The sequence below is a fragment of the Protobothrops mucrosquamatus genome, unplaced genomic scaffold, assembly GCF_001527695.2.
Source record: "Protobothrops mucrosquamatus isolate PMUCROS unplaced genomic scaffold, P.Mucros_1.0 scaffold4186, whole genome shotgun sequence".
Lineage (NCBI taxonomy): Eukaryota > Metazoa > Chordata > Lepidosauria > Squamata > Viperidae > Protobothrops > Protobothrops mucrosquamatus.
In genome coordinates this window covers 4,175-28,743 of record NW_015390111.1, presented here as the reverse complement: position 1 = coordinate 28,743, position 24,569 = coordinate 4,175, and the positions used below count along the sequence as shown (strand labels likewise).

The 24,569-nt window shown below is 42.4% G+C and overlaps 2 protein-coding genes across 2 annotated transcripts in view; both read right to left on the bottom strand.

Moving 5' to 3' along the window:
• The window catches only part of VDAC2 (voltage dependent anion channel 2), a 16,371-nt gene extending 13,851 nt beyond the window's left edge, over positions 1-2,520 (bottom strand). The window contains exon 1 of the mRNA XM_029286594.1: positions 2,436-2,520. Within this exon, the coding sequence (XP_029142427.1) occupies positions 2,436-2,520 (85 nt within the window). The remainder of the gene's footprint in view (positions 1-2,435) is intronic.
• A 7,203-nt stretch (positions 2,521-9,723) lies between these two features.
• SAMD8 (sterile alpha motif domain containing 8) lies at positions 9,724-22,538 on the bottom strand. The gene is made up of 5 exons (XM_015828054.1): positions 21,955-22,538; positions 14,516-14,611; positions 12,896-13,013; positions 11,139-11,289; positions 9,724-10,188 (listed from the first exon to the last, which is right to left on the bottom strand). Exons 1-5 carry the CDS (start codon positions 22,536-22,538, stop codon positions 9,884-9,886), a joined length of 1,254 nt encoding a protein of 417 aa, XP_015683540.1. The 3' UTR covers positions 9,724-9,883.
• Between the last annotated feature and the right edge of the window lie 2,031 nt (positions 22,539-24,569).

Sequence of the window (24,569 nt, the reverse complement as noted above, 5' to 3'; positions counted from 1 at the left end):
TCGGGCGCCGGCGCGCATGCGCAGCCAGGGGACAGGTGCTCCGGGGTCGTGCCATTGCTGAGCGCTTCGTGGCATGGTGCTTTTTTTTTGTTTTGTTTTCCTCTTCAAAATAAGCCTGGTTTTCATTTTTGCACGGCATGCATAATGTTATTTAATGATTCTGAATGTCTGCTCTTGCAGTTGCACTTAAATGCACGAAAGGCAGAGTTCTACGGCCGGCCCTGTCTGTTGCCCAAGGGGTTGCGTGAGATGAGGTTGCAAAAATCCATAAAAAATATGCGGGTGTGTCCATTCCGTGCTGGAAAGTGTAAAGTCCCCCCTCCATCCCCAGAAGCAATGAAAGAGAGAAATGCAAGCGCCTTGCTCTCAAGATACCCTAGCCTAGAGACGGACGTGCCTTCTATCAGGTGCTGGAGGGTGTCAACATCTGCAGGATGAGAGGCATTGCTTTGCAAACAAAGCCCCCCCCCCGCTCCCCCCCCTTTTTATCCGTGGAAACGACGCTGCTGCTTGTACAAACAGGCTGTGGCTTCAAACAGTGATGCGCACACATTCCTTGGCAGATTGTGGCACTCCCTGCGGATGCCCCCGCCTCCTGGGAAGATCAGAATCTGGATTCACCTTAAGAGTTTGTGAAAGGCAGGCTAATGGAGGAACACCATTGCAGGAGGAAATCTGTGTGTGCAAGCTGGACGATGGAAGCGGCCCTCGGGGCTCAGCAAGGAAGGCCAGGCATCAGCCTGGTTCACAGGCATCTGGGCCAAGAGGCATGTGGCCAGCAACAGGGATGCCTCACAGACTTAGAGAAATGAGCAAAAGGCAAAAAAAAAATTGGGACAGAGAGAAAAACCAAAGTGGAAAGAATCGAACAAGGAATCGCCAGGCATTCTACCACTTCCAGTGTAAAAACAGGAGAGCCCAAGAAGAGACAGTCTTCCACTGGCAGGAAAGTCTAAGGGAAGTCTAGACCAGGGGTAGGCAACCTTGGCTCTTTTATGACTCGTGGACTTCCAACTCCCAGAATTCCTGAGCCAGCCAAGCTGGCTCAGGAATTCTGGGAGTTGAAGTCCACGAGTCATAAAAGAGCCAAGGTTGCCTACCCCTGGTCTAGACTTTACAACCGGGTTACTAACTTGAACAACTGCAGAGATTCACTTAAGAACTGTGGCAAGACGGGTCGTAAAAGGGGATGGTTCTGCTCGAGCAGCTGGCAAGCGCATGCGCAGCTCCATTTGCGTGAGCAGCGTGCATGCATGCTCAGCCATCGTTTCCACGGTCTGGTTGCAAATAACTCATGGCCCACTAGTGGGCCGCGGCTCATAGGTTGGGGACCCCCTGCTATAGAGGATTTGCACTGCAACAAATATGGGAATGCAAATAGACAATCCCGGATATAAGATAACATTCGTATATGAAGAGATCAGTGAGGAATTGTACATGGAACAGCTTGTCAGAAGGGGAAAACCAGGTTGCCCTTTTTTATGGGCAAAAAAGAGGATTTTTTTTTCTCAGAAGCACCCTTCAAAAAATTAAGGCATATTTATGCTGCTAAAGAGTAAGGCAAAAATGGCAGAAGAGTCCGTGCCTTAATTTTCCTAGACAGTGTTCTAATCTGTTATGACAAGAGAATGCTGGAAGTGAAATCATGTGGACACTCGGTAAGAACATTGAGATCAAAGCAAAAAAATCTAGGACAAATCACGTGCTACTTTGGTTTCCCTTTAGTGCAGGGGTCCTCAAACTTGGCCACTTTAAGACTTGGGGATTCCATCTCCCAGAATTCCTCAGCCAGTGTGCCTGGTTGAGGAATTCTGGGAGTTGAAGTCCATAAGTCATAAAAGGGGCCAAGTTTGAAGACCTCTGGCCTGGATACATATCTACACCCTACCCCTCTCTCTATAGCAATGGCTTCTGCTGAGTCACTCAGATTTAAGATTGGCGGCTTCAGGATTGCAAGCCTGGGCTGTGCAGTTTAGTCTGCCCGTTCCTCTGGGCATAAAAGCGTTCTGAGATAGACAGAAATCTAATTAGACGTCTATATAAAAACCCTACTGAGGATTGTTCATAACCAAACTCTTTGAGATATATTGGAAAGGGATTTCAGGTAATAACAACCCATTTCAAGAAGACAATCAACCTCTTTTGATAAATACCTTTGAACAGGAAACTCGGAGAGGGAACCTTCCCCCTCATCCTACACCCCGGGCTACAGATATTCGCCACTATTGCAAGACCAGGGTTGTTATGTGTGACCTAAGTAAACCCACATCCGATTTTCCACAGCAGTTCACGTCAAGTGGAGAAGAAGGTAGAGTAAAACTTAACATTTTAACAAAGATCTGGACCAACATTTTAGCAGCTCCCTCTCAAGCCAACCCCATGTATTAAAGATAAGAAAATATCTATTATTCAAAAGAAATCAAGGTGATACTCACATGTATATTTGCTTTTGTGTGAGTGTTTATGTCCTTTCTTTTCCTTCTTTTTCTTTCTCTTTTTCTTTTCTACCTCTGTTTCCATGTTTGGCTCCATAAGCCCAGGGGATTTTACAGGTTTTAAGGCAGCTGACAAGACAGGAATCACTCCTTTTGCTAAAACAATAGACAATAGTATGCAGGTCAAGGGCTATTTTGCTGCTTCTATCTAATGAAGGAGAAATTCTTTAAATGCTCTGTCTTAAAGGGGGGGTGTTAAGGAACTGCTCTTAGTGGACTAAAGGTTAAAAAGCCCTCACCATCTCCTGCAATTTACAAATCAGTAGCAGGAACAGGGTCCTAAACTCCATGGAATTATATAAAAAGGCTGTGATCCTACCTGCAGGGCAATATAACTAAAGTTGCATTTACCCAATCCAGAATCATTTGGGATTTGGACAATACCTAAATCAAGTAAATAAACTCACTTTTTGGAAGTAAAACCCATTGAATGTCAGAGGGCTTACTTCAAAGTAAGCAAATTTTGTCACTCGTATTTAATCAAAATAAGCTTTGGGGTTTTTTTTACATTTATAACTTTACATTATAAAGTGGGCTTTATAATTTACAGGCTGAAATTCTCGATCTGTGTAGCTGAGAGTATCCCAAATGAATGCTACGGGTAGCAAGGATCCTTGGAAAGTATGTATAGCATCAGGCTACAATTGCTAGTAGGCTTACTTGAAAGAAAATACCAGGAGCTCGCTGTCCATTTGGATGAAGGACCAATCTTGACATTTAGGATAATTTGGAGCAGATGATCATCTGTCCGTGGTTAAAAAAAAAAGATGGTTCTAACGTTGGTTGTTACAAAACAAGTTGCTAAGCGAAACTCTAGACCAGATTCATTGCTCTAACATTTTGCAAATATCAGTGCAACGGTTATAGCTGTAACTTACCCCACAAAAAACCCTGTCATGCAGAAAATTAAAGTTTAAATAAGGTTTTATAAAGTACAGTTCTTCACTTCCAAGCATGAAATCATTTTAGGTGAGGCTTTGGAGAACTGATCAAGGCTTGGGTTGCTGTGAGACTAGAGGGGAAAAAAAGATAGAAATGTAATTTTGAGCAAGAGAAACTTTGAGTTGGCCAGTCTTCTGCACTTAGGAAGGAGGGTACATCCCCCCCCTTGTTGACACCCCTGTCCTAAATTGCATCTGTTTCTTTAACTAAGGGTTGTTGTTTTTTTATTAAAACGAGATTTTAGTTCCTTGTGTTTGCTTCCAGTACTCAAATGTAATTCAGAGCCAGGATTAAAGGTTTGGGGTTTTGTTTTTCCCCTGGCAGGCAGGAATTTCCACCCGCCTTGGCTACACATGTGACTTTTGGCTGGCGGAAGATGAGTCAGATCAGTGGAATTGCTTTCGAAAAGAAGAAAACTTCTTGCTGAAGTGAAACGAGGACAGCGTCATTTACATGGTGATTCAGCTCTCTCCTCCTTGGACTCTCAACACACAACAGATCCCTGCTGGATCCACAGATCCAGTTACGCCCATTCAATGTGAAGGCTCCGAGACTAATACATCTGTTGGGTTGTGCTCCTCCAAAAACCCCTAGAAAGACAGTGATGTACTGTTTATTTTAGGGTGGTGGTCCCCTCTCATCCCCCTCCCGCTAGTCACACTGTGGCTAGATACCCTTTTTCCCCTCCCCATGGTGAACAGAACTTTCCAGAAAGTTGGAGCATTCCTGGCTCCTGAAGGTAGGATTCCCATCTCAATTTCCACACCTTTAGAGGAGAATCTTGCCAAACACTCAACTATCCAGGCTCTGGGTCAGGATTTCCATCCCTTCTTCCACTCAGCTGAGATGAGGATCATCAGGATCATCATTCTGGCCTTAACAAACCATGGCTTAGTAACATAATAGCTGAGAGTCAGTAAAAGGAAGCTTCTTCTAAAATGCCTTGGATAAGAAAGGCAGTGCAGTCATGCAGAAAAACAAAAGGGGTGTGTTTGCATGTGTGTAGAAATCTAAACAACTGAGGCAAGCCACAAAAACGTCTTTGAATTTCTACTGGGGGAAAAAATGAAAATAAAAAAATAAGCTGTATAATTCAGCTGGTTCCTTCTAAACCATTTCAATGGCTAAGTTCATACCCTCTCTTATCAAGAGTCCAAGGAGAAATAACCCTATTTATATACTGATACGTTTATAGCCAAAAGACCCTGAATTTCGTCCTAAATCTAAGAGAAAGGTGGGAATCACCCCCCCCCCCCGTGGGCTATCCCTCTCCATAGACACTTTAATATTGCTTCAAAGAGTCAGTGAAATGTAACTGCTCAAGGAAGAAAGCGGAATTTGCAGAATGGTGAGATTACTAAGGCAGCTACTTAAGTGAGATTACTACACCCGTTGCTTAATTGGTTTTTAATTACGCTCCAAACCTGCTTTCAGCCTTGTTCATCTTGTACTTTATATGGACTTCTCAGCGGCAAGTAGATCACAGTTGGGATCATTGTTTGAGAATCTAAATCCAGTTAGTTGCAGTGATTTTGTCTCCTTGGCGGGTGGGGGATTGTAGTGTTGTTGTTTACACAGCTTGGTCTTGATCTGATGTGGACACTTGAGGATTGAGGAAGTAATTTAATATACATCCTAATTGAATAGGGTCATCTCTTACGGTTTCTGACAACTGACCGCCGTACAGCGTAGCAGTTACTGAACAAGTTCAAAATAGCATTCAGAGGCAATTCTGGGAGTAGGGAATCTGTTGATAGCCAAATGCATGGTTAAAAGGGAAATACTGTTTTTTTTTTTTAGAATGACAGAAAGCTTAATTAAGCAAGTTCATCAGCAGAGGGCAGCAAGCATTTGATCTCGAAACGGCTTAGCCGAGGCAGAATGGATTAAGCAGTTGGCGGAAAATCAAATTCTGCCGAGTGTCATTGTAGCTTTTCTGAGACTGGCTGCTGACCCTGGTTCTTCAGGAGAAGATTTGGGAGGGTTTAATCCCTCAGCTCCGGCAAAGGCTGAATTTTGCTTTTGATTTTTTGATCAGCGAACATGGAGGGAGGCAGCAAAATATTTCGGGGTGCTGAAAAGTCTTTCTAAATCGACTCGCAGCATTCGACCTGTTGTGTGGTGGTAGGCTTGGAAATGGCTATTCTAGAGCAGGGGTCCTCAACTTTGGCCACTTTAAGACTTGTGGACTTCAACTCTCAGAATTCCTCAGCCAGGAATTCTGGGAGTTGAAGTCCACAAGTTTTAAAGTGGCCAAGATTGAGGACCCCTGCTCTAGATCCTCTGTAACAATAAACAAAAGATAAAAGAGAGATTTTTGTTTCTGTTAGACTGTGACTGAGATGAAAGTGCATCGCTTAGTTAATCTTTTAGATTTTATTGAATGCTTCAACAGTATAACACAGGACATACAAAACAATATAAATTAAATCCATGTTCACATTGGAACTAATCCCCTCTTTACTTACACAACATCTGTGCTTCAAACCGTTATGTGAAAGGAATATTCAAGTCTTGAAACATCACCGTGTTTTAGGGACAGGGGAAAAAACTGAAACCAAAATCTCTGTGCCACTTTAGCCCAATCGCTATTCTCCTTTTGGTTTAAGAAATAAGAGCTGTAGATGTGTATAGTTTTTTGTTTATAGTCAGATATCCTAAAGCAGGGGTCTTCAAACTTGACCCTTTTATGACTTGTGGAGTTCAACTCCCAGAATTCCTTAGCCAGAATGCCTGGCTGAGGAATTCTGGGAGTTGAAGTCCACAAGTCATAAAAGAGCCAAGTTTGAAGACCCCTGGGCTAGATAATGGTTGGGGACAACAACAGGAAAACTTTAACTTTAACTCAGCCAGGGCCTCAGTCTAACACAAAGTTACTGCCCACTGACATCCTTTAAAGCACATGAGGTACTCACAATTTACAAAATGATACATGCCAGATTTTGAAATTGTCGGTCTTACTTTACTACTTCTCTACTCTGAATAGGAAACAAAAAAAAGGCAAATAAATAGACTTCTGCTTTGAAAATTAAAAAAAAAACCAATGGTAATATAATAAATATTTCTCCTTTTAAGTGAAAAGTGAACAACCAAATCTGATGTTTTAAACAGGAGAAATCCACAGGGTAAACAGTATTACAGTTTGGAACAATTGGAGGAAATAAGTATGAAATATAGCTTCAAAAATGAACCCAGGTGGGGTTAAATTTAAGATGAGGTGTTCCCATGCTACAGTTCACGGAAGGGCTAATTTTGATAAGAATCCAAAGTGCAAATACAACTATCATCACAAGTGAAAAATCATTTCAAAGTTGGCCCTTCGGGTCAGGTTAAGGAGCAACGAATTAGTGAAGACTTGAAGAGGCCGAATTCTCTGGAGGGTTTTCTCCCGATGGGGAAGGGTCCCATCGCTGGAGATTGTGTCCAGCTACAGAAGGGTCATGAAGGCTACCCCTACAGAGGGTCATTAAAAGTTGTGTTCCTGTACGTTTGCTCCCATATTGCTGCTTCTGGGGCCTCGTTTCCAGTAAACCTGACCATACTTGCGATGGGTAGGCCCCTGCTCCCTCGCCAAAGGCATCTGTAAACTTAGGGACTGGCTGTTTCTCTCTGGCATTCAAAGTTACATTTTACCGAGATTTCTTTCAAACAGCCAACACTCTGTTGCTTCAAAGAAGGCTACTTTGTACTTTTGCTGTTGAGGAAAGATTAGGTAAACGTTCTAGTGTGTTGCTGTGAATGGGGCGAAGAAAAATCATTTTTAAATTTTTCCTGCTAGGCCAAACCAGAGGTGCAATATTGTTGCATTCAAAATGCAACTAACTGGTCCATTTTACTGTGGCTACAAACCATAAAAGCTCTCCTTTTGAGCTGATAGAAACAACTGTTTCTGTATTTCTAATGTAAAAAAAACAAACACCTCATGCTACATTTTAATATACTGGGAGATGACCTCCGTGCCTAATTCCTTTATGGCATGGATTTACGCAAATTAAACATAAAACACAGAAATAGCTTTATAGAAAGAATTTGGTTTCAGCACATTCTCTGGAACAATTTGTGAAAAAAGGACATCCATTCTCGTCAAGGATTTGATTTCACTTCAAAATACCAAAGTAGACCTTTACGTGAATACTGTATTACTGGGGCAATATTAAATATTGCTAGAAGTATTTACAATGTTCTGGGGTGAAAATACTTTCAAGGTATAGAATAAGAATGTTTTATGTGCCCATAACTTTATTTCAGTATATTTTTGATAAGTTTTCTTGAAGTTCAAAGCGAAGTCCTGCATTTTTATGCCTACCAATATTAAGCTCTGTTCAGCAGAAATTAAAAAGGAAGGTGTGTCTGGTCTCTTGCCTGCCTTCTGCCAGTTCACAGCTCTGGAAACGGTTCCCTGTTTGTGAGACTGGAGTAATTAGTTGATTAATTAATTAATTAAGTAGTCAAGCCAAAGGACAGATGCACTATTTTGGGTCACTGAAATTCACTGCCCTCTGTGAAGTTACTAAGACTATATAACTGACTTGAGTGCAACTTTTAATGTCAGGTTTAAAAGTCTAAATTAGAAATGGATTGCAAATAATCCATATGCACGGTATAATTTAAAAAAAAAATCCAGTTGCAAACAACTTGGAATACTCAATTTGTACGATGGAAGTGACAAACCTTGCATTCCAGATTTCAAATCGCCGGTACTCTTTTTCAAAAGGCTGAAGTCCTTTTAATCCACAAAACCACCTCCCATTTTTAGGCTATTGGGGCTCCCAACTTTAAACTGAGCAGATGGTTTAAAACAGTGTTTCTCAACCTTGACAATTTTAAGACATGTGGACTTCAACTCCCAGAATTCCACAGCCAGCGTTGCTGGCTGTGGAATTCTGGGAGTTGAAGTCCACATGCCTTAAAATTGTCAAGGTTGAGAAACACTGGTTTAAAAGATCAAGAATGAAACGGAGCAGCTTTTATGAAAGGCAGGTTTCAGAGAGGGGGAAAAAAATAAGAGAGAGGGTGGTCAGGAGCTCCGAGTGCCAAGTATTTAGCTTGTTTTCTTACCTTTGGCCATCGGTCTATTCATCAAGAAAAGTGATGGTGACTGAAGCCACCAAACTTCCATCGTTTAACCTGCACTGATGAGCATCTCAGAAGTTTCTCGAGCAGCTAATTAAAGTTCAGCTTCTGCCAATGTCAGATGTCTTTGAAGGCTACCAGCGAAGGGGAGGGAAACAGGCTCCTATCCCACCCACTGCGGCATCGCCCTGTGCTTCACAAAAAACCCGTTAAGACGCCTCCATTCAACCTTTATTCAAGGCGACATTATTAGCTTGCCTCCCAATTTAACAGGATTACTACCCTAACATCAACGTTTTAAAAAGCATGCACGGATTTAAATAAGTGTTTAATACTGCCCTGAAAGAGTTGTGGCACATAAATCTCAATCAACCTCGTTTCTAATATATTTCTTACCGGTTTAATGAAATGTAAACACTCAGGACCTCTGGATGACACAAACGGCATCAATTCGTTTATCTTAAGTCAGCCAGTTCCTGGTTTCATTCACCAGAAACACCAATCTTGCCCCTTTTATTAATACAGCCTATGTTTTTCATACTGAAGGCTTTGGAACTTGTGTCCCCGGGTGAATGTTCCCCAACTCATTTATTTGCTAAAATAAATATTGAGAGGCAATTACTGAACGGCTGTGACGTTTTTGTCAGTATGAGTATGTGTCCAAGCTACGACAGATGTCCTTGCACATCACATTTACGCCTTACATAGCTAAGCGTGAACGCATCCCACCAGAGCCCGGCCTGCAATGCGTTATTGCTTTCCACAAGCAATCTGAGCAAGGGAGTTCCGTCGCCAGCTTGTTCGCCATTTTTCACGTTCAAACATACTTTTCAACGGTAGGACCTAAGCGGCTGTTAGATTGCTACTATTAGTCCCATCCGGATTGTAAGCCTTGCCTTTGAACTGTGTGTCTACCATTCAAAATGGTTAATAAGTCATAATTCACACCAAAGTCAAGGGCCATCTACAGGGCGCAAACCAGAATTTGTCAATAGCTATTTATGGTTACCCACAATGTGCAAACAGGCCCCAAAGCTGCTTAGGTAATACCTGGATCTGAAGTTATTCCTGCAGCAAAGATCCATTTAAGATCCTCCCAACAAGAAAGCTGTTAAGATTTGCTGAACCCGCCGTTTTAGCCTCACCACATCCATGCAGAACTTGATTACAACTTAACAACTTTGCCTGAATATTTAAAAAAAAAAAAAAAGGCAATGTGTTTTCGGTCTCTTCTGAACCTTTATCAGCCAGGAGAGGATGAACAAGGCCGGAGGAGATGCGGTGGGTGAGAACAATCCTTCCTGCCCCAGCGTTTCTTGAAGAAGGTTAGTTGCAAGTACTTCATAGAGATGTGAATTAAACTGGAATATTCTTTAGCCAATTAGCCTTTTCAGTATGGTCGGCTTTGAAAAGGGCCAGCAATATTCATTGGGAACTGTGCCGTTGACGTTGCACTCAAAAAAGGAGAACATGGGGAACCAGATCCTGGCTCTCCGGCTCTGCTGATAGGCCCTGGTGTTCGCCAGGGTGTGATAGTACAGGAAGAGTCTTGTCGTGATGTAGAAGGCGATGAAGACATCAATGGAGTAATGTTCATGAGCAGCCAAAATGAAGAAGATCCCAAAGAGATTCAGCACCCAAGACAACGTATGCAAAAAGTTCCAGCTTCTTGGGGTATCTAAAAGGAACACAGGAGTCAACCACCCATAACTTGGAACTTTTCGTCACTGCGTTCTAGACATGTTCTGGGCAAGACAGTGAACTAGAAGCAAGCAGGAAGGCTTGGGCTAAGCTTCGGGAAGGGCTCTGGAACGGAAGAACAGTTCCAGTCACGAAAGATTACAAAAAAATTACTGGAACCTGTTCTCTTAGCGGGAATAACAACCCAGACCCCAGTGGTTTGAAATGCTTAATAATAATAACAGGCTGCCCAGCAGTCACGGACTCTGGCCTTGTAATAACAAGGTCTGCACTATATTTATCTTCCATTCTCATTCTCTCATTTTGCCCTTCCGACTGTAAGTCTAAGGCCTGGATATCTGCTTGCCTGCAGTTTATAATTTAATTTCCAGAACATCAACACAGACACAGGCATAGCTACTTTTCATGACGCTTGCATTAGATGTCTTACAAGTAAGGGACCGGTTAAATGCAGAATTAGTATGCAGATCACGAATGCGGGTGCCGGTAAAACATTTCAAAATTATAAATAAGTCCTTTTCACATGTATTTCTAAAACAAAACGGCACACACACACACGATGGGAACATGCGGTATTCAATAGTTCTTCTCCAATTATGTTTATCCCAAATGGGGGTCAACCACGAACACTAATAGATTCTGGTTTCTCCACTTGAAACCTCTTTTTTTCTCCCCCACAGACTGAAAACTTTCTTTCACAATTAGGCAGCTGAGGGGGGGGGAGCTCCAGAAGCAGCCAAACTACAACTCCCAGCAGCTCCATCCAACAGGACTTCTCGGTGGGGGTTGGAGTTGAGCAACATCTGACGTGTGTCTGCGTGATCTGCCGAGCAAGGAATGTTGCACAACACCAGAAAGGAGGAGAGGAAGGTTTGTGGCAAGCTGGCTGGACATTAATCGCGTTCCGTTTTTCAATTCTCTACTTACATTCCGTGACAAAAAAGTTCAGCATAGTCAGGACAACCGTATGGCCACTGAACATATAGTCTCCACAGGTGTGCACGCCAGTTAACGTCATGCCAAATCCACTCCAAATGGCAAAAGCTCGCTGAAGTTTTGCCCACACGTTGCCATATAACTAGAATCAGAAGCATGCACCACATTTAAAAGGAACACATCAAGAAGAAGGGAGACCCCAGATAAATGCAGCAACCACCCCCACCGTAAATAGTGTCCTGCACAGGCGGTCCTCGACTTACGGGTTCATCTAATGAGCATTCAAACCATTTTTCAGAGTTATAACGTTTGCAGCATCCTCATGATCATGTGATCTATCTATCTATCTATCTATCTATCTATCTATCTATCTATCTATCTATCTATCTATCTATCTATCTATCTATCTATCTATCTATCATCTATCATCTGCCCTTGGCCCATATCAAAGGGCAAAGTTCCAGAAACAAATTGTGACTAAAATTTGATAAAAGCAATTTAAAATGGAATTGGATAAAATACAATTTAAAATGAAATTGGGATAAAATAAAATGAAATTGGAATAAAATGCAGTCTAAAATGAAATTGGAATAGAATACAATAATTTAAGATATAGATAAAATATGATAAAATTATATTTCAATGTCACCCCTGTCAATCTACCCCAATCAGTCCCACATACACAGATCTCAACTGAGCCATTTTGCTTAAGTACATAAGGTAAGTTGTTTTCATATGGGGATCCCAATGGGTGATCACGTGATCAAAATTCAGACGCTTGGCAGCTGGTTCGTATTTATGAAGGTTGTAGCGTCCCCGGGTCATGTGATCAGATTTTGAGACTGCCAAGGTAATGATTTAGAAGTTAACCAGCTGATGTAATCTATGATATAATGTTGGCAATGACTCAGCAGGGTCTGTGTCTCTTTAAGAGCCCTTGTATAAAAGGGAAGGCTCCGCAGATGTGTGCTCTCTCTTCCGTTTCCTGCTGTAACTGCTGTGTGTTGGATCCTGCTGTATTAGCACGTGTATGTATATTGTTCCTGTTGTATGATATTGTAGATAGTGTAAGATAAACCACCATTTAATATAGACCACTGTTTACTGTGTTTACTCCTGGGTTATCTCGCGCAATAAGACTATGCACGCTCTGACAGACACTTTCCAACAAGCAAAGGCAATGGGGAAGCCAGATTCACTTAACAATTGTGTAGCTAATTTAACAACTGCAGTGATTCATTTAACAACTATAAGATCTGAAATGGGGCAAAACTCACTTAACAACTGTCACCCTTATCAACAGAAATTTTGGCCTCAATTGTGGTCATAAGCTGAGGACTACCTGTATTCAGTTCAGGTATTAGCATAAATTATGACAACAGTTAACCTAGATTGGCTTACTTTTCAACTGCCCTTCTGTTTGCACAAAAGAGTTTTATACATTAATGGTCTGTCCCATTTTAAAGAGTTCAAAGTCCCCAAATGTAGATTATACGGGCACAATAAACCCGCAAACATTTCAATCATCATTCTCGTGTTGTACAGTACTTTGCCAATACTCAAAGCTTCCACATTTTGCCAGTAAAGATCAGAGTTCATCGCTCTGTCCTCAAGATACAAGGACTGGGTCTGTGCAGAACACAGGCTAACATAACACTAATATGACATATCTATAAAAAATTCAAAAATGTCTTTGGTGACAACATCGAAGGTCTTTGCCCAAGATCTTGGAAGACTCACCGACTTACCTTCCCAGAACACTGCAGATGTTGCCCTGGCACAGACAGCGAGGTCACAAACATGGTTACACAACGTAACAAGAACACAGTTCCCATCAGGCTGCATTGTCGTCGCAAAAGGATAGATCTAGGAACAAGAGTTGCTTTCAACAATTTATGAAGCTCATGGAATGACAATTTGCCCTCCCTGACTTCGCCAGGATTGTCACCTCATGTTGTTCCGGAGGGATCCCCTCTCCGTCTGCCTCGTGAAGAATGCAGTGGGGTATCGGGGATCTGAAAAGTCTTTTCTAGAAATGTATTTAATTGAACTCATCTTTGGATCCAAGCTTTTGGCTTTGTTTGTGTGCACAATTTCTCTGAATTAACTTGCTAGGGCTATGTGAATGCACCCTCCCACAGCAGCTCTTTAAAGTAGCCGCATCTTCCCTGCAGTTAAAAGGTGATCCCATGAAAAATGAATATTTGGTTTAAGGACTCTTATTTGACTACAAACATGGGGAAATCCTTGTTATGCTTTTTGACACTTCACCTATTCTTTGAGATGAAAAACATGGCAATCTATTGGACTATATACTCAATTAGCTTGAGTATTTCCCCTTTTCTTTATACCCTTAGCTTAAATTTTTGAACTGTTAAGTCCACAGCCTACAAATCAGTGGTGGGATTCAAATATGTGAACAATTGGTTCTCTGTGTGGATGCCGCTTCCAGAAGTCCATTCTGGGCCTGGGCTACCGGTTCTGCCGAAGCAGTGCAAACCGGCTGAATCCCACCACTGCTACAAATTATATGTATGTCAGGAAACGATGACTCTACAAACCAGGTTCTCATTCAGGATTGGTCCCAGCAACAAGCCTCTAGCATAGACCAGTCCAAACTTAGAAGAACAGCAGAGATAATCCTTCATCCCACAGGGAGATACAGAACAAGGATATGGACGTAGCAAGAGGCAGTTGATCGCAATCAGACTTGGTTACCAAAGGCTGTGGATCCCCATTAGATTTAACTTTACTTTTACTAAATTTAATATGAGCTGTATGTGACGTTCATCCAATCATCCAAGAAATGCAATCTCTCACCATAAGTACTACCTTTAAGATGTCTACTACAGGGCTTAAACATACTATATACGCTATCAAAACACCCCTGCCCTAAGGATGTCTTACCATCGTAACTATCCAAGTACAACATTTTGGAATGTCCACAATATCAGTTGTGTTTGATTCTTCCATGACAGGGGTCTTCAAACTTGGCAACTTTAAGACTTGTGGACTTCAACTCCCAAAATTCCTCAGCCAGCCAGGGCTGGCTGAGGAATTCTGGGAGTTGAAGTCCACAAGTCTTAAAGTTGCCAAGTTTGAAGACCTCTGTTCCACGACATAAATGTCTCCTTCTGGGTGAAAAACTCATGGTAACTTTACTAAGCCTTCAACACTCACATGTGTGTATGCCACAAGCAAGCCATGTTTCTTTCATATCAAAATGAAACTCTATAGGTAGTCCTTGACTTACAACAGTTCATTTCACTGTTAATAGTAAAATTACATTCTGTTCCCTGTTTTTCTGGAATTTGCGATGGACAGCAGAAAATCTCGCGGCGTCTTTCATGGGGGAAGCAGGGGCCTACCTGTGCTTGTGGAGGAGGAGGACCAGCAGCCAGATGTAGCAGAGAATCACTCCACACACTTCGGTCATGGCAAAAGCCCAGGGGATCCTCGGGACGCTTTGAGGAGAGAAAAGAGAAGCAGCGTTAATCTCCGGCGTGAGTCTGGGCTTCCCAAGGGAGCCTCTTGCCCCAATGGGGCTGGCCCGCCCCGCTCCTTTTGGCAGAAGGGGCAGGCCGCGGACTTCCACGCGGTGGAGAGCGGGAGATGGGCCTTTTCCGTCCTGGCTTCTGTCCTCTGGAGCCTTGTGACCCTGGAGGTGAGACCCACCCTCCCGGCCTTCGAAAAAAGGCCCCCAAGGCCTGGCTCTGCTGATTGGCCTGGGGCCACGACAGAGGCCTTTAAAAAAAACGGACAGCCATTTCTCCGGAATGGACTAGGGTCAGGGGTTGGACTAGACTAGAAGACCTCCGAGGTCCCTTCCGACTCCGATGTTCTAGGTTGCAGGTGGTTAACGGGCAAGGAAGAAGATCCCACCCACCACCCCACTGAGTTCTGATTTCTAACTTATTTAAATTTTGTTCCTTTTAATAGTTAATTTCTTTAAAAGTTTTAATGTTTCTATTTTTGCTTTGATGTGATCGTGAGCCTCCCGGATTCTCCTGACAGTGAGATGGGCAGCACATAAATTTAATAAATAAACAACATGAACCATGTCAAAGTCTTTGACTTCAGCTTAAATGGGAGATGTAAAACTGCTCAGAAACTGTGATCGCGACAATTGTATTGCACATTCTTGTGAGACAGACCGACAGAACGGTGTTTCAAACACAGCACAGCAAAGGCAACTTGTAGTTTGCAAAGAGCATCAATCACCAGCAAGAAGCCACACAGAATTACTTTCTACTTAAACTCGTGCAACCGCACTATATAAAGCAGGGGAGTGATCTAGTTGTGGGGTAGACAATCAAAAGAGCATCTTCAATTAAAGGGATACTTTGATTTATTAACTGAAAAAGGAGAGTGATGCAAGATGTGTGACAGCTGAACAACTGGAGAAAGGCAGCCAGCGGGGTTCCTTCCATCGTTCAATTGCAAATACAACAGACCAGAAAGACGGGCGAGGATGCGATGTTTTCTTGACTTGTACAAGGAGCGGTTGACTTTGTGAGGCAAGAGTTTGGGGAGAAATTGGGGAGCCCAGTTTCGCAGTGGAACTGACTTTGGGCGTAGGGATCCCCTTGTAGTATTATCTTTGTCTTCATAGGCAAACCCCAGTCCAGAGGGGTTGAAGGAGAGTCAGTACTGACTCATGGAGTAATCGTGTTCCCCATGTGCCTATTTTTTCAAATCTGCTTCCTACACTGTTAATCTCCCCCCCTCTCTCATTGCTTCTTCTCGTCATTGTTTCTTCTGGAAAGCAGAAGATGTAAGGAACAGACATCTCTACAAAATATGAAGAAGATTTAAGCCTGCCTTAATCAGATCCTTCTTCCTGCCAGCTCCCCTTTCACTGACCAAGACTCAGTCATTACCGAAAATGAATTATGACTAAGTCGGTATCTAGGAAGCAAATTTGGAAAGAAGCATCACCTGGGAGGGACCAAAGATAGAATTAAGAACTAAAGATTAAATCAAACTAATGACAGAGAAAGACAGTAGACTGGAATCCAGCTGAAGACTTAATTAATATGATACTAGTATAACTATATCCTTGGAATCCAGCTGAAGGCTTAATATGATATTAATATAATTATTTCCTTTTAACGTTGCATAAACTGAAAGCGAATGCCTCCTGTGAAATAATTCTCCAAGAACAGAAAAATCTTAAACCTTGAATAATCTTAAAATCACAAAATTTTGACGTCTATTGTTCTGGTAAAATATATTTTTAAAAGCTTAAAAATTATCAGACTGTTGCCTCCAAACTCCAGCACCCCAGGTTTAGCATGGAACTGATAAGAACTTGATCCCTGAATTTAGGACATTTTTACCTTTGCTTCTCTGCCCACTTGAAAATATGAATCACCAAGTTATTCAGGCAAAGCATAAAGCATTTATTAAAGGGGGGGAGAGTCCTTTTACAGAAACAAAAGCTACATTCATTCAGTATATGTTAATAGCTCGGTAAGCAAATAACCAAACAATAAAATATGTTGATTGTGCCTGAAGTTTGAACAATAGAAAACATTGATTCTAAACATTCCACATGTGACAAATTTATGGGTTACCTTATTTTTCCCAAGCTGGGTATGTATCTTCCTGGAAAATTGCTAGTGTACTCAAGGACTTTCAGAATACACTTTCTAATGTGTGGTTGTTGAGAAGGCCAGTTCTCGCATGCCAAAAGAAATGGCCTTGGCTAAAAGGAAAGCATGTTTTCTTAGAAACAGAGAGTCTTGAATTACCAAGTTGAAAGGGCAACTGTCGCCTTTTAAAATGCTAATTGTGAAGCCTAAAACTTGAGGCAACAAAACTAAGTGTGAGAAGGGTGGGAATCTGGGGCAGATCTTGACTTAAACTTAAAAAGGTCCCATTTTTAAATACGACAAAAAAAAACCACCATGTTTTTTAAATGCAACAACTAAACACTTCCTACAATATCCCCAGATGTCTCACTCCTTAATGGGCTAATACAGAAAGTGAATCAGTTGAGAAACAGCCTATAGAATGAACGTTTTGCGTTCCTGATGCTTCCTTTTGCTATTATTTGGAGAGAACTTTATAAAATGGGTAGGATGAGTTTATATTTTCACAGAAAGCGGAAACTGTTGTTAATGGGAGATCTAGCACAGCCTTGTGAGATACAGTAAGGAAAAAGAGAGGGATGCACACTGTTTCCTTTCATTTATTTTGATTCTTGAAATATTGATTATAAGACAAGGTTAAAGAATTCTGGGAGTAAGGCTAAAAAGAGAAACTTTCAAGTTAGGACTTTTGCAGCCGGTTTGGTGTTGGTTTGGGAAGATCCTTAAAAGGGAATTGAAACATTAATGGGAAAACTAAAAGAATTTGGTGCATTTGGTTTTAAGATCAACAAACAGAAAACGAAGACGTTAACAAAAGAAGTGATGAAAACGGGTTTTAAGATTCAGAAGAAAGTAAAATAGTTGGGTATTCCCATGGCAAAGATGTATGTTATTTCAAAATAATTATGTAAAGACATGGAATGAAGTTTAAAAGATATGTTAAGATGGGAGGAACTACAATTGTCACTGCTGGGGAGAATTTCTGTAATAAAAATGAATGTCCTGCCAAAAATGTTTTTGTTTCAGACAATAACTGTTTTGACAATTGATGCATCATTTAAAGAAAAGGATGTATCTAATTTTTTGGGGGGGGAGGAAGAGAGGAAACCCCAAGTTAAATATAAGATGTTAGGGGGTGCAAAGGAAAGAGGATGGTTGGGTCTACCTGATCTGAAACTGTGTTTTGCAGCTTGCTGTTTTCTTTGGACAAAAGAGTGGGGTGTTGCTGAGAAATAAAAGACCTGTGGAAGAACAGTTCCTGAGGTTTGGGTGGCATGGATACTTGCGGCACAACGAAGTCAAGGTTAATGTGGAATTTAAAAATTGCTATGTTGGACATGCCACACTGAGAATATGGGATAGATACAAATCTAGGCTGTGCCCAAAAATATCTTTGTTGCTCTCAGCACAAGATGGGTTTTCTGGACGAGAAATAATAAGCAAACATGGCTAATTTATGATGAGATACTAGAATTTTGTCAAGGGGGATGCAAAACAAAACAAAAATGAACTTACGATTTATGGTTTTGATAATTAAACAGGATGAATTATAGAATGAAGAGAGACATGTTATAACTTTAGTGAAAGAGGTAAATTTATAATTGTATTTGTAATTGCTGTAAAGAAGATGGGAAGTCACTGTATCTTTTTTCTTTCTTTTTCTTTGTTTCCTTTCTTGTACTTTTAGCTTTCTTTTTTATTCCTTTTACTTTATATTAGCCTTTACCTTCCTTTTTAAAACTTTTAATACAATTATATAAAACGGTTTCCCAAACATTTGTTACTGGGCAGCTATAAGCTATCCATTTCTTACCGATGTTTCTTTGAAGGGGAGAAAAAAAAACCCAGGGCATTTAATCTTCTACTAGAAATGTCTAGAAGAGCGAACACCTCGAGAGATTAGACCAGGGGTCTTCAAACTTGGCCCTTTTATGATTTATGGACTTCCACTCCCAGAATTCCTCAGCCAGCATCGCACCAAACATGACAAAGTGCCCCTTCTTGTTATACAAATTTGAAGCATCTTTATATACTCTAGAGCAGGGGTAGGCAACCTTGGCTCTTTTATGACTCGTGGACTTCAACTCCCAGAATTCCTGAGCCAGCACAGCTGGCTCAGGAATTCTGGGAGTTGAAGTCCACGAGTCATAAAAGAGCCAAGGTTGCCTACCCCTGCTCTAGACAATGTCTCTGGGGACATACAGTATACCAACAATGCATCGCTTGGATTAGAGAATGGAGTAAAATCCTTTTGATCTTAAGGCTTAAACCAAGATTAATTATCTGATCCTATCTATTCGAGCATTATAATGGCCACAGATTCTTTTGTGGTTAACAAACATCCAGACTTGTCTTCAAAGTCTTTTGCAATCATTTTCTGGAAATCACGCGTGGGAGGGGGGGAGCGAGACAGCGTGACCTTAGCAGATGTGACGTAATCCAGCAATCACACAACGGTTACTACAGGTCACAGAGCTGGGGTGTGTCCTTTCCTTGCCTTGTTTGCTGGTTAGAGTCTTCGCAGAGGTACCCTGTGCCTGAAAGTCACACTTTTAACCTAGAATAAGATCTGGCACTCAATAAGTCATCTTTCTGGTATTCTTAAATGCAGAGACAGGATGAAAACAATGCCTAAATTCAAGGATCTGGGTGGTCACAGATAACATTCAGACCCAGCACAGCTTGTTTTGTTTGTTCTCAGCTCAGACTGATAAGTGACTCGGTTACTGGCCTGTGTGTGAAGGAACCCAGTGTCCGGTGACATTGAATGGGAGCGGAGAATGGCAGGGGAAGGGACCTGGCCGGCACAAAACAACAAGCGCACGCTAAGAAATGGCCTTTGTTCACGGAGCTACAGGACGATCGGTTCCCAAATGAAATCAAACTGGAGAATTATATTTTTGTTTTTTTTTAAAAAAAAAAAACATTAAGCACTAAAAAGCAATTATTATGAGTAGGTTAGACAGGAATCAGTCAAATCTAGTGTCATTATTTTTGTCACTGTGTTTTAAAAAAATAAACTGAACTCTGACTGAATTGTTTCGGGGTGCAATAAATTTGATAAATTTGGGTTTGTTTTTTTTTTAGCTTCCCTGGGACGCAATAAATACCATGTCTCTCCAAAAATAAGGCCGGTCTTATATTAATTTTTGCCCCCCAAAATGCATTAGGGCTTATTTTCCAGTTAGGGCTTATATTCGGGGAAATACGGTACTAAATGTGTCCGTCTGGCTGATGATCTTAATTGGGGCTTATTTTGGGAGCAGGGCTTATATTACGAGCATCCTGAAAAAAAAATCAGGCTAGGACAGGGGTAGGCAACTTCGGCTCTTTTATGACTTGTGGACTTCAACTCCCAGAATTCCTGAGTCAGCATAGCTGACTCAGGAATTCTGGGAGTTGAAGTCCACGAGTCATAAAAGAGCCAAGGTTGCCTACCCCTGGGCTAGGGCTTATATTCGGGGAAATACGGTACTAAGATACAGCATCCATTTTATTCAGGGTGTTAATATTCCTGCTACCACTGCTGATCAATGATGTCCTCGGCATACGACGACAATGCAGCCCAAAATTTCTGTTGCTCAGTGAAACATTTATTAGGTGAGTTTGCCCCATTTTACGACCTTTCTTGCCACAGTTGTTAAGTGAATCACTGCAGTTGTTAAATTAGTCAAACTGTTGTTAAGTACATCTGACTTCTCCCCCCCCCCACTGATTTGGCCAGTCAGCACGGTGTAAAAGGGGACACTGAAACCGTCGTAAATACGAGTCAATTACCAAGCATCTGAATTTTGATCATGTGCTACAGTGGTCGCAAGTGCGGAAACTGGTCCTAAGTCACTTTTTTCTGTGCCATTGTAACTCTGAATGGTCAGTAAATGAACCGTTGTTAAGTCGAGGACTCCCTGTACTCTACGGTGAGTGAGATGGGTGCTTTCTAAATTAAATGCAAATAAAAATAAACACGATATTTTGTGTAGTGCTTAGGGTCAATCAACAGATTTGAACTCTGGAGCGAATTCAGGGAGGGTGTATTCTCACCCATTTTAAAACTCTCCGTTGCTGGCCTTGGAACTCCTTTGCCTTGGCATCCCTGGGGCAGCCTCACCAGAGAGCTCTGATGACGTAACATCAAAGTTAGGAGGTGGTTTGTTCTGTCAACAGCTGGCCTGCCTCGGATTGGAGGGGTGCTCACGGTCAGGCCGCCTGTCCAAGGACGCTCCGACTGCAGAGGCTTTCCTGGCCAGAGAGCCGGTCAAGAAGACCGCAGAACCAGCTGGCCGCCCCTTCCCACCCCACCCCGCTGTTGGGCAGCAACAACAAACATTGGTTTGGTTTGGGGCCGGGATTTAATTGAAGGCTCAGATTTGGAACAAGTATGATTTAGAGTTATCTGCCTCGCCCCAGGCAAGTTAAAATCTTGCTTGAATTGCCCCAGAACCCATACTTCACACAAATCCAGTTTACAACACTGGAATTTATTTATTTATTAAACTTATATGCTGCCCGTCTCACTGTCGGAGGGACCTGGGTCATAGACAGTCTTAAGGTCCACAAGCCTCAAAGTTGCCAGATTTGGGGACCCCCTGGCCTGGAACCTGCAGCCGGTTGTTATCGTGACAATTTTGGGCTGACGTCAGCCCCAAACTGACCTCAGCTAACAGCATCCAGCAGTTCAGATGTCTGATTCCATGGCAACAGGAATCAAGACATCCCAGCACTGATGAGGTAACCTAGCTGGGTAATGAAATGGCTGCGGGACAGGAACCACCAAGATCAGGGAGCACCAAGGACCCCACAACCCAGATATGATACAAGCCGCTTTAGAAATCACATAGGCAGTCCCACATATTACGATGTGGTGGGGCTGAGCCAGTTGTTTCTCAACCGTGGCAGCTTTTAAGATGTGTGGACTTCTGTTCCCAGAATTCCTGAAGCTGTACTCCAAAAAGCACAGCTGCATTCACGTAAACAAACGAACAAACAAACAAATAAGAAGATTTAGTAACGTTTTCCCTGAGATTCATGGGCCTAGAACATATTGCACAGATGGGCTTCTCAGTAGCAAGACCCTGCATTTAACTCACTCCCCACTAATTTCTATACTTATAAGAAAAGTTTGTGCATACAATCAGCTTCCTGGGGAAAAAGGGGACAACAAATAACGCCACCCACTCAATTCTGCTCCAAACAGGCCCCTTTGGCGTCCTTACCTGTCCAGGAATATGTCCGGCAGCGGTGGGTAGGTCTGCATGTCGGGCACTCGTTCGTGCACGATGACCATGACGAAGGAGGTGAAGCCGAAGACAATGAAGACGTAGATGCAGCTCAGGGCCGTCTTCCAGTACTCGGGGTTCAGCCTCCGGGGAGAGTGCTTGCCCTTCCCGTTGGTGTACTGATACTGCTCGGCGCTCAGCTCGGAGACCGGCTCGCAGTCATCGCAGTCCCGTTGCACGTCGCCGTTGCAAAACCACTCCCTCCCCTGCACGCAGCCGATCACGGGGGGCAGGGACCCCAGGGGGCTCTCGCTGCTGTAGCCCAGCTCGTCCAAAAGGTCGACGTGATGCTTCTGCAGCTTGCGGATGGAGAGCATCAGCCGCTTGATGTCTCCCAGAATCTTGATTTCCAAGGGCGGGGAGCGCAAGTCGTATTCCGTCAGAGTCAAGAGCGTGATCCCATCCAGCCGGTGCTTATCGCACAGAGCGTCCACATACTCACAAAAGCCTTCTTCCTTCAGCCACTTGGCCACGTGTCTGGTGGACCAGCGTTGGATGCAAAGGGAGCCGTTGCGTTCCATTTTCTCTCCCTGCTAAAAAAAAAAAAAAAGGAACGTGAAAAATGTTATTACGAGAACATGCACGGGATTGTCCAGGGGTCTCCTGGTCCGTGGACTGGCACCGCTGGGGTGTGGCATGCCACAAATCAGGATGCACAAACAAGCAAAGCCCCATCCACAGGATGCAGGCAATACATGAAACCACGTCCCTCACTCCTGTCCACGGAAAAATCTCTTTCCACGGTGCCCAAAAAGTTGGGGGCCGCTGGGATTGTCAATTTTTGTAGACATAAATACACCTAGAATGTCTAAAACCTCACTTTTCTATAAAATCACAAATCTGTTCCTCCTTTGTAAACTTCTTAGTAAGTTCTGCTTAAAGAAGCCAACCTAGATAATCGTTTTCAAATGTAGTTTGGGACTGCCGTCAGCACAAAATTGCCAAGCCCTGCTGGCTGAGGAATTCTGGGAGTTGAAGTCCACAAAGTCTTAAAAGTTCCCAAGTTTGGAGACCCCTGCTCTAGGTAACATCGCTCGATCCGCATCCGCCGTGACACCGAAACAAAGCAGCAAACGCTAAGATTTGAATGCCTCAATCAACTTGCAGCCCAAAGAATGATAAACAAGAAAAGAGAGACACACCAAGGAATTATTCTCCTCTAGACCTCTTCATAAATAGTTGGCTGAAGTGTTAATTCGCCAACTGTCCTCAATTCCCAGAAAGTTCAATTAAAACTTCAATTAGAAATTCTCCAAAAGAATGGCAACACAACAGATGCTGCCAGAAAAGGAGGAAAGAAATATTTGAAAAATATGCAACAGATACTAATAATAAGGGTGGCAATATTGCTAATCAAGCATCCACGAAGAAGGCAAAGGTCACTAGAAAGTCCACAGTGAATATCAAAGAATGGACAGGTGGAAGGATCAAAGGAGCGAGAGAGGGAGGAAGAACGTTTTCTGAATTTTTCCAGAGGATTTTTTTAAAAAAACAACCAGCCATGTATTTCTTTAATTTATGTTCCTCTTTTCTGTATGAACAAGTAAATTATTAAGGGCCCAAAGAACGAATAAAACTTTGCAATTTTCGGTAGGAAAGGCACGGGGCTTAATGGCATTAATAACCTTACAACAAGACAGGCAGGAGGGCTCAATTTCTTAGGCCAGCGAGCAGATTCTATTCTATTTTCTATTTTCTATTTTCTATTCTATTCTATATTCCATTTCATTATTCTATTCTGTTCTGTTCTGTTCTAGGCTATAAAGAAAATCACTGCTGCTCAGTGAGACATTTGTTAAGTGAGTTTTGTCCCCATGTTACGACCTTCCTTGCCCCTGTTGTTAAGTGAATCACTGCCATTAATAAGTTAGTAATGGTTCTTAAGTGAATCAGGCTTCCCCATTGACTCTGGTCGCAAAAGGGGATCACGTGACCTGGGGACGCTGCGACTGTCGTAAATACGAGTCTGTTGCAGAGCGTCTGAATTCTGATCACGTGACCCTGGAGGATGTTGCCGCGGTTATAAGTGTGAAAAACAGTCCTAAGACATTTCTTTCAGCGTCAAACAGTCAGTGAATGAATGCTTGTTAAGTACAGGAGAACACGTAAGCTTTCAAGACACACATTTTCCTATCTGTGACTCAGGAAGTCCCGCCCTTAAAAGAATACAGCATTGAAAGAGAGGGGAAAGACCGGAAAAATTTAAATACTCACAATTGCAAAACGCTGGCCATTTTTAAAAGTACGACTGGACTCTTCTTTCTCTGTAATATGAACTTTCCATATATTCAGAATGAACGTTAACATTTCCAAGGGATGCACTGAATGGCAATAAAACAATCCCTTCTCAACACAGCGGGACTGGCTCCTGTCACCTCTGACAGCAATCAAAGTTGTGCCAAGCGCACGGCAATCAACACAGGCTCCCCAGGAAAAGTTCTACATTTGTTTTTAATCACAGAAACATACAGAAACAAATGTTGACTCCGCTGATGCTTCTTTTTATATTAAAATGTCAACCAGTTCAACCCACTAGGATGTTTCCTTCTCCA

Excerpts from the sequence above, each read along its gene's own strand:
- SAMD8 (XM_015828054.1), bottom strand. The coding sequence starts at position 22,538 with ATGGAACGCAACGGCTCCCTTTGCATCCAACGCTGGTCCACCAGACAC. Across the intron at positions 14,612-21,954 it reads CCGGACATATTCCTGGACAG|CGTCCCGAGGATCCCCTGGG; the intron begins GTAAGGACGCCA and ends CTCTCCTCAAAG. Across the intron at positions 10,189-11,138 it reads GAACTTTTTTGTCACGGAAT|ATACCCCAAGAAGCTGGAAC; the intron begins GTAAGTAGAGAA and ends TGTTCCTTTTAG.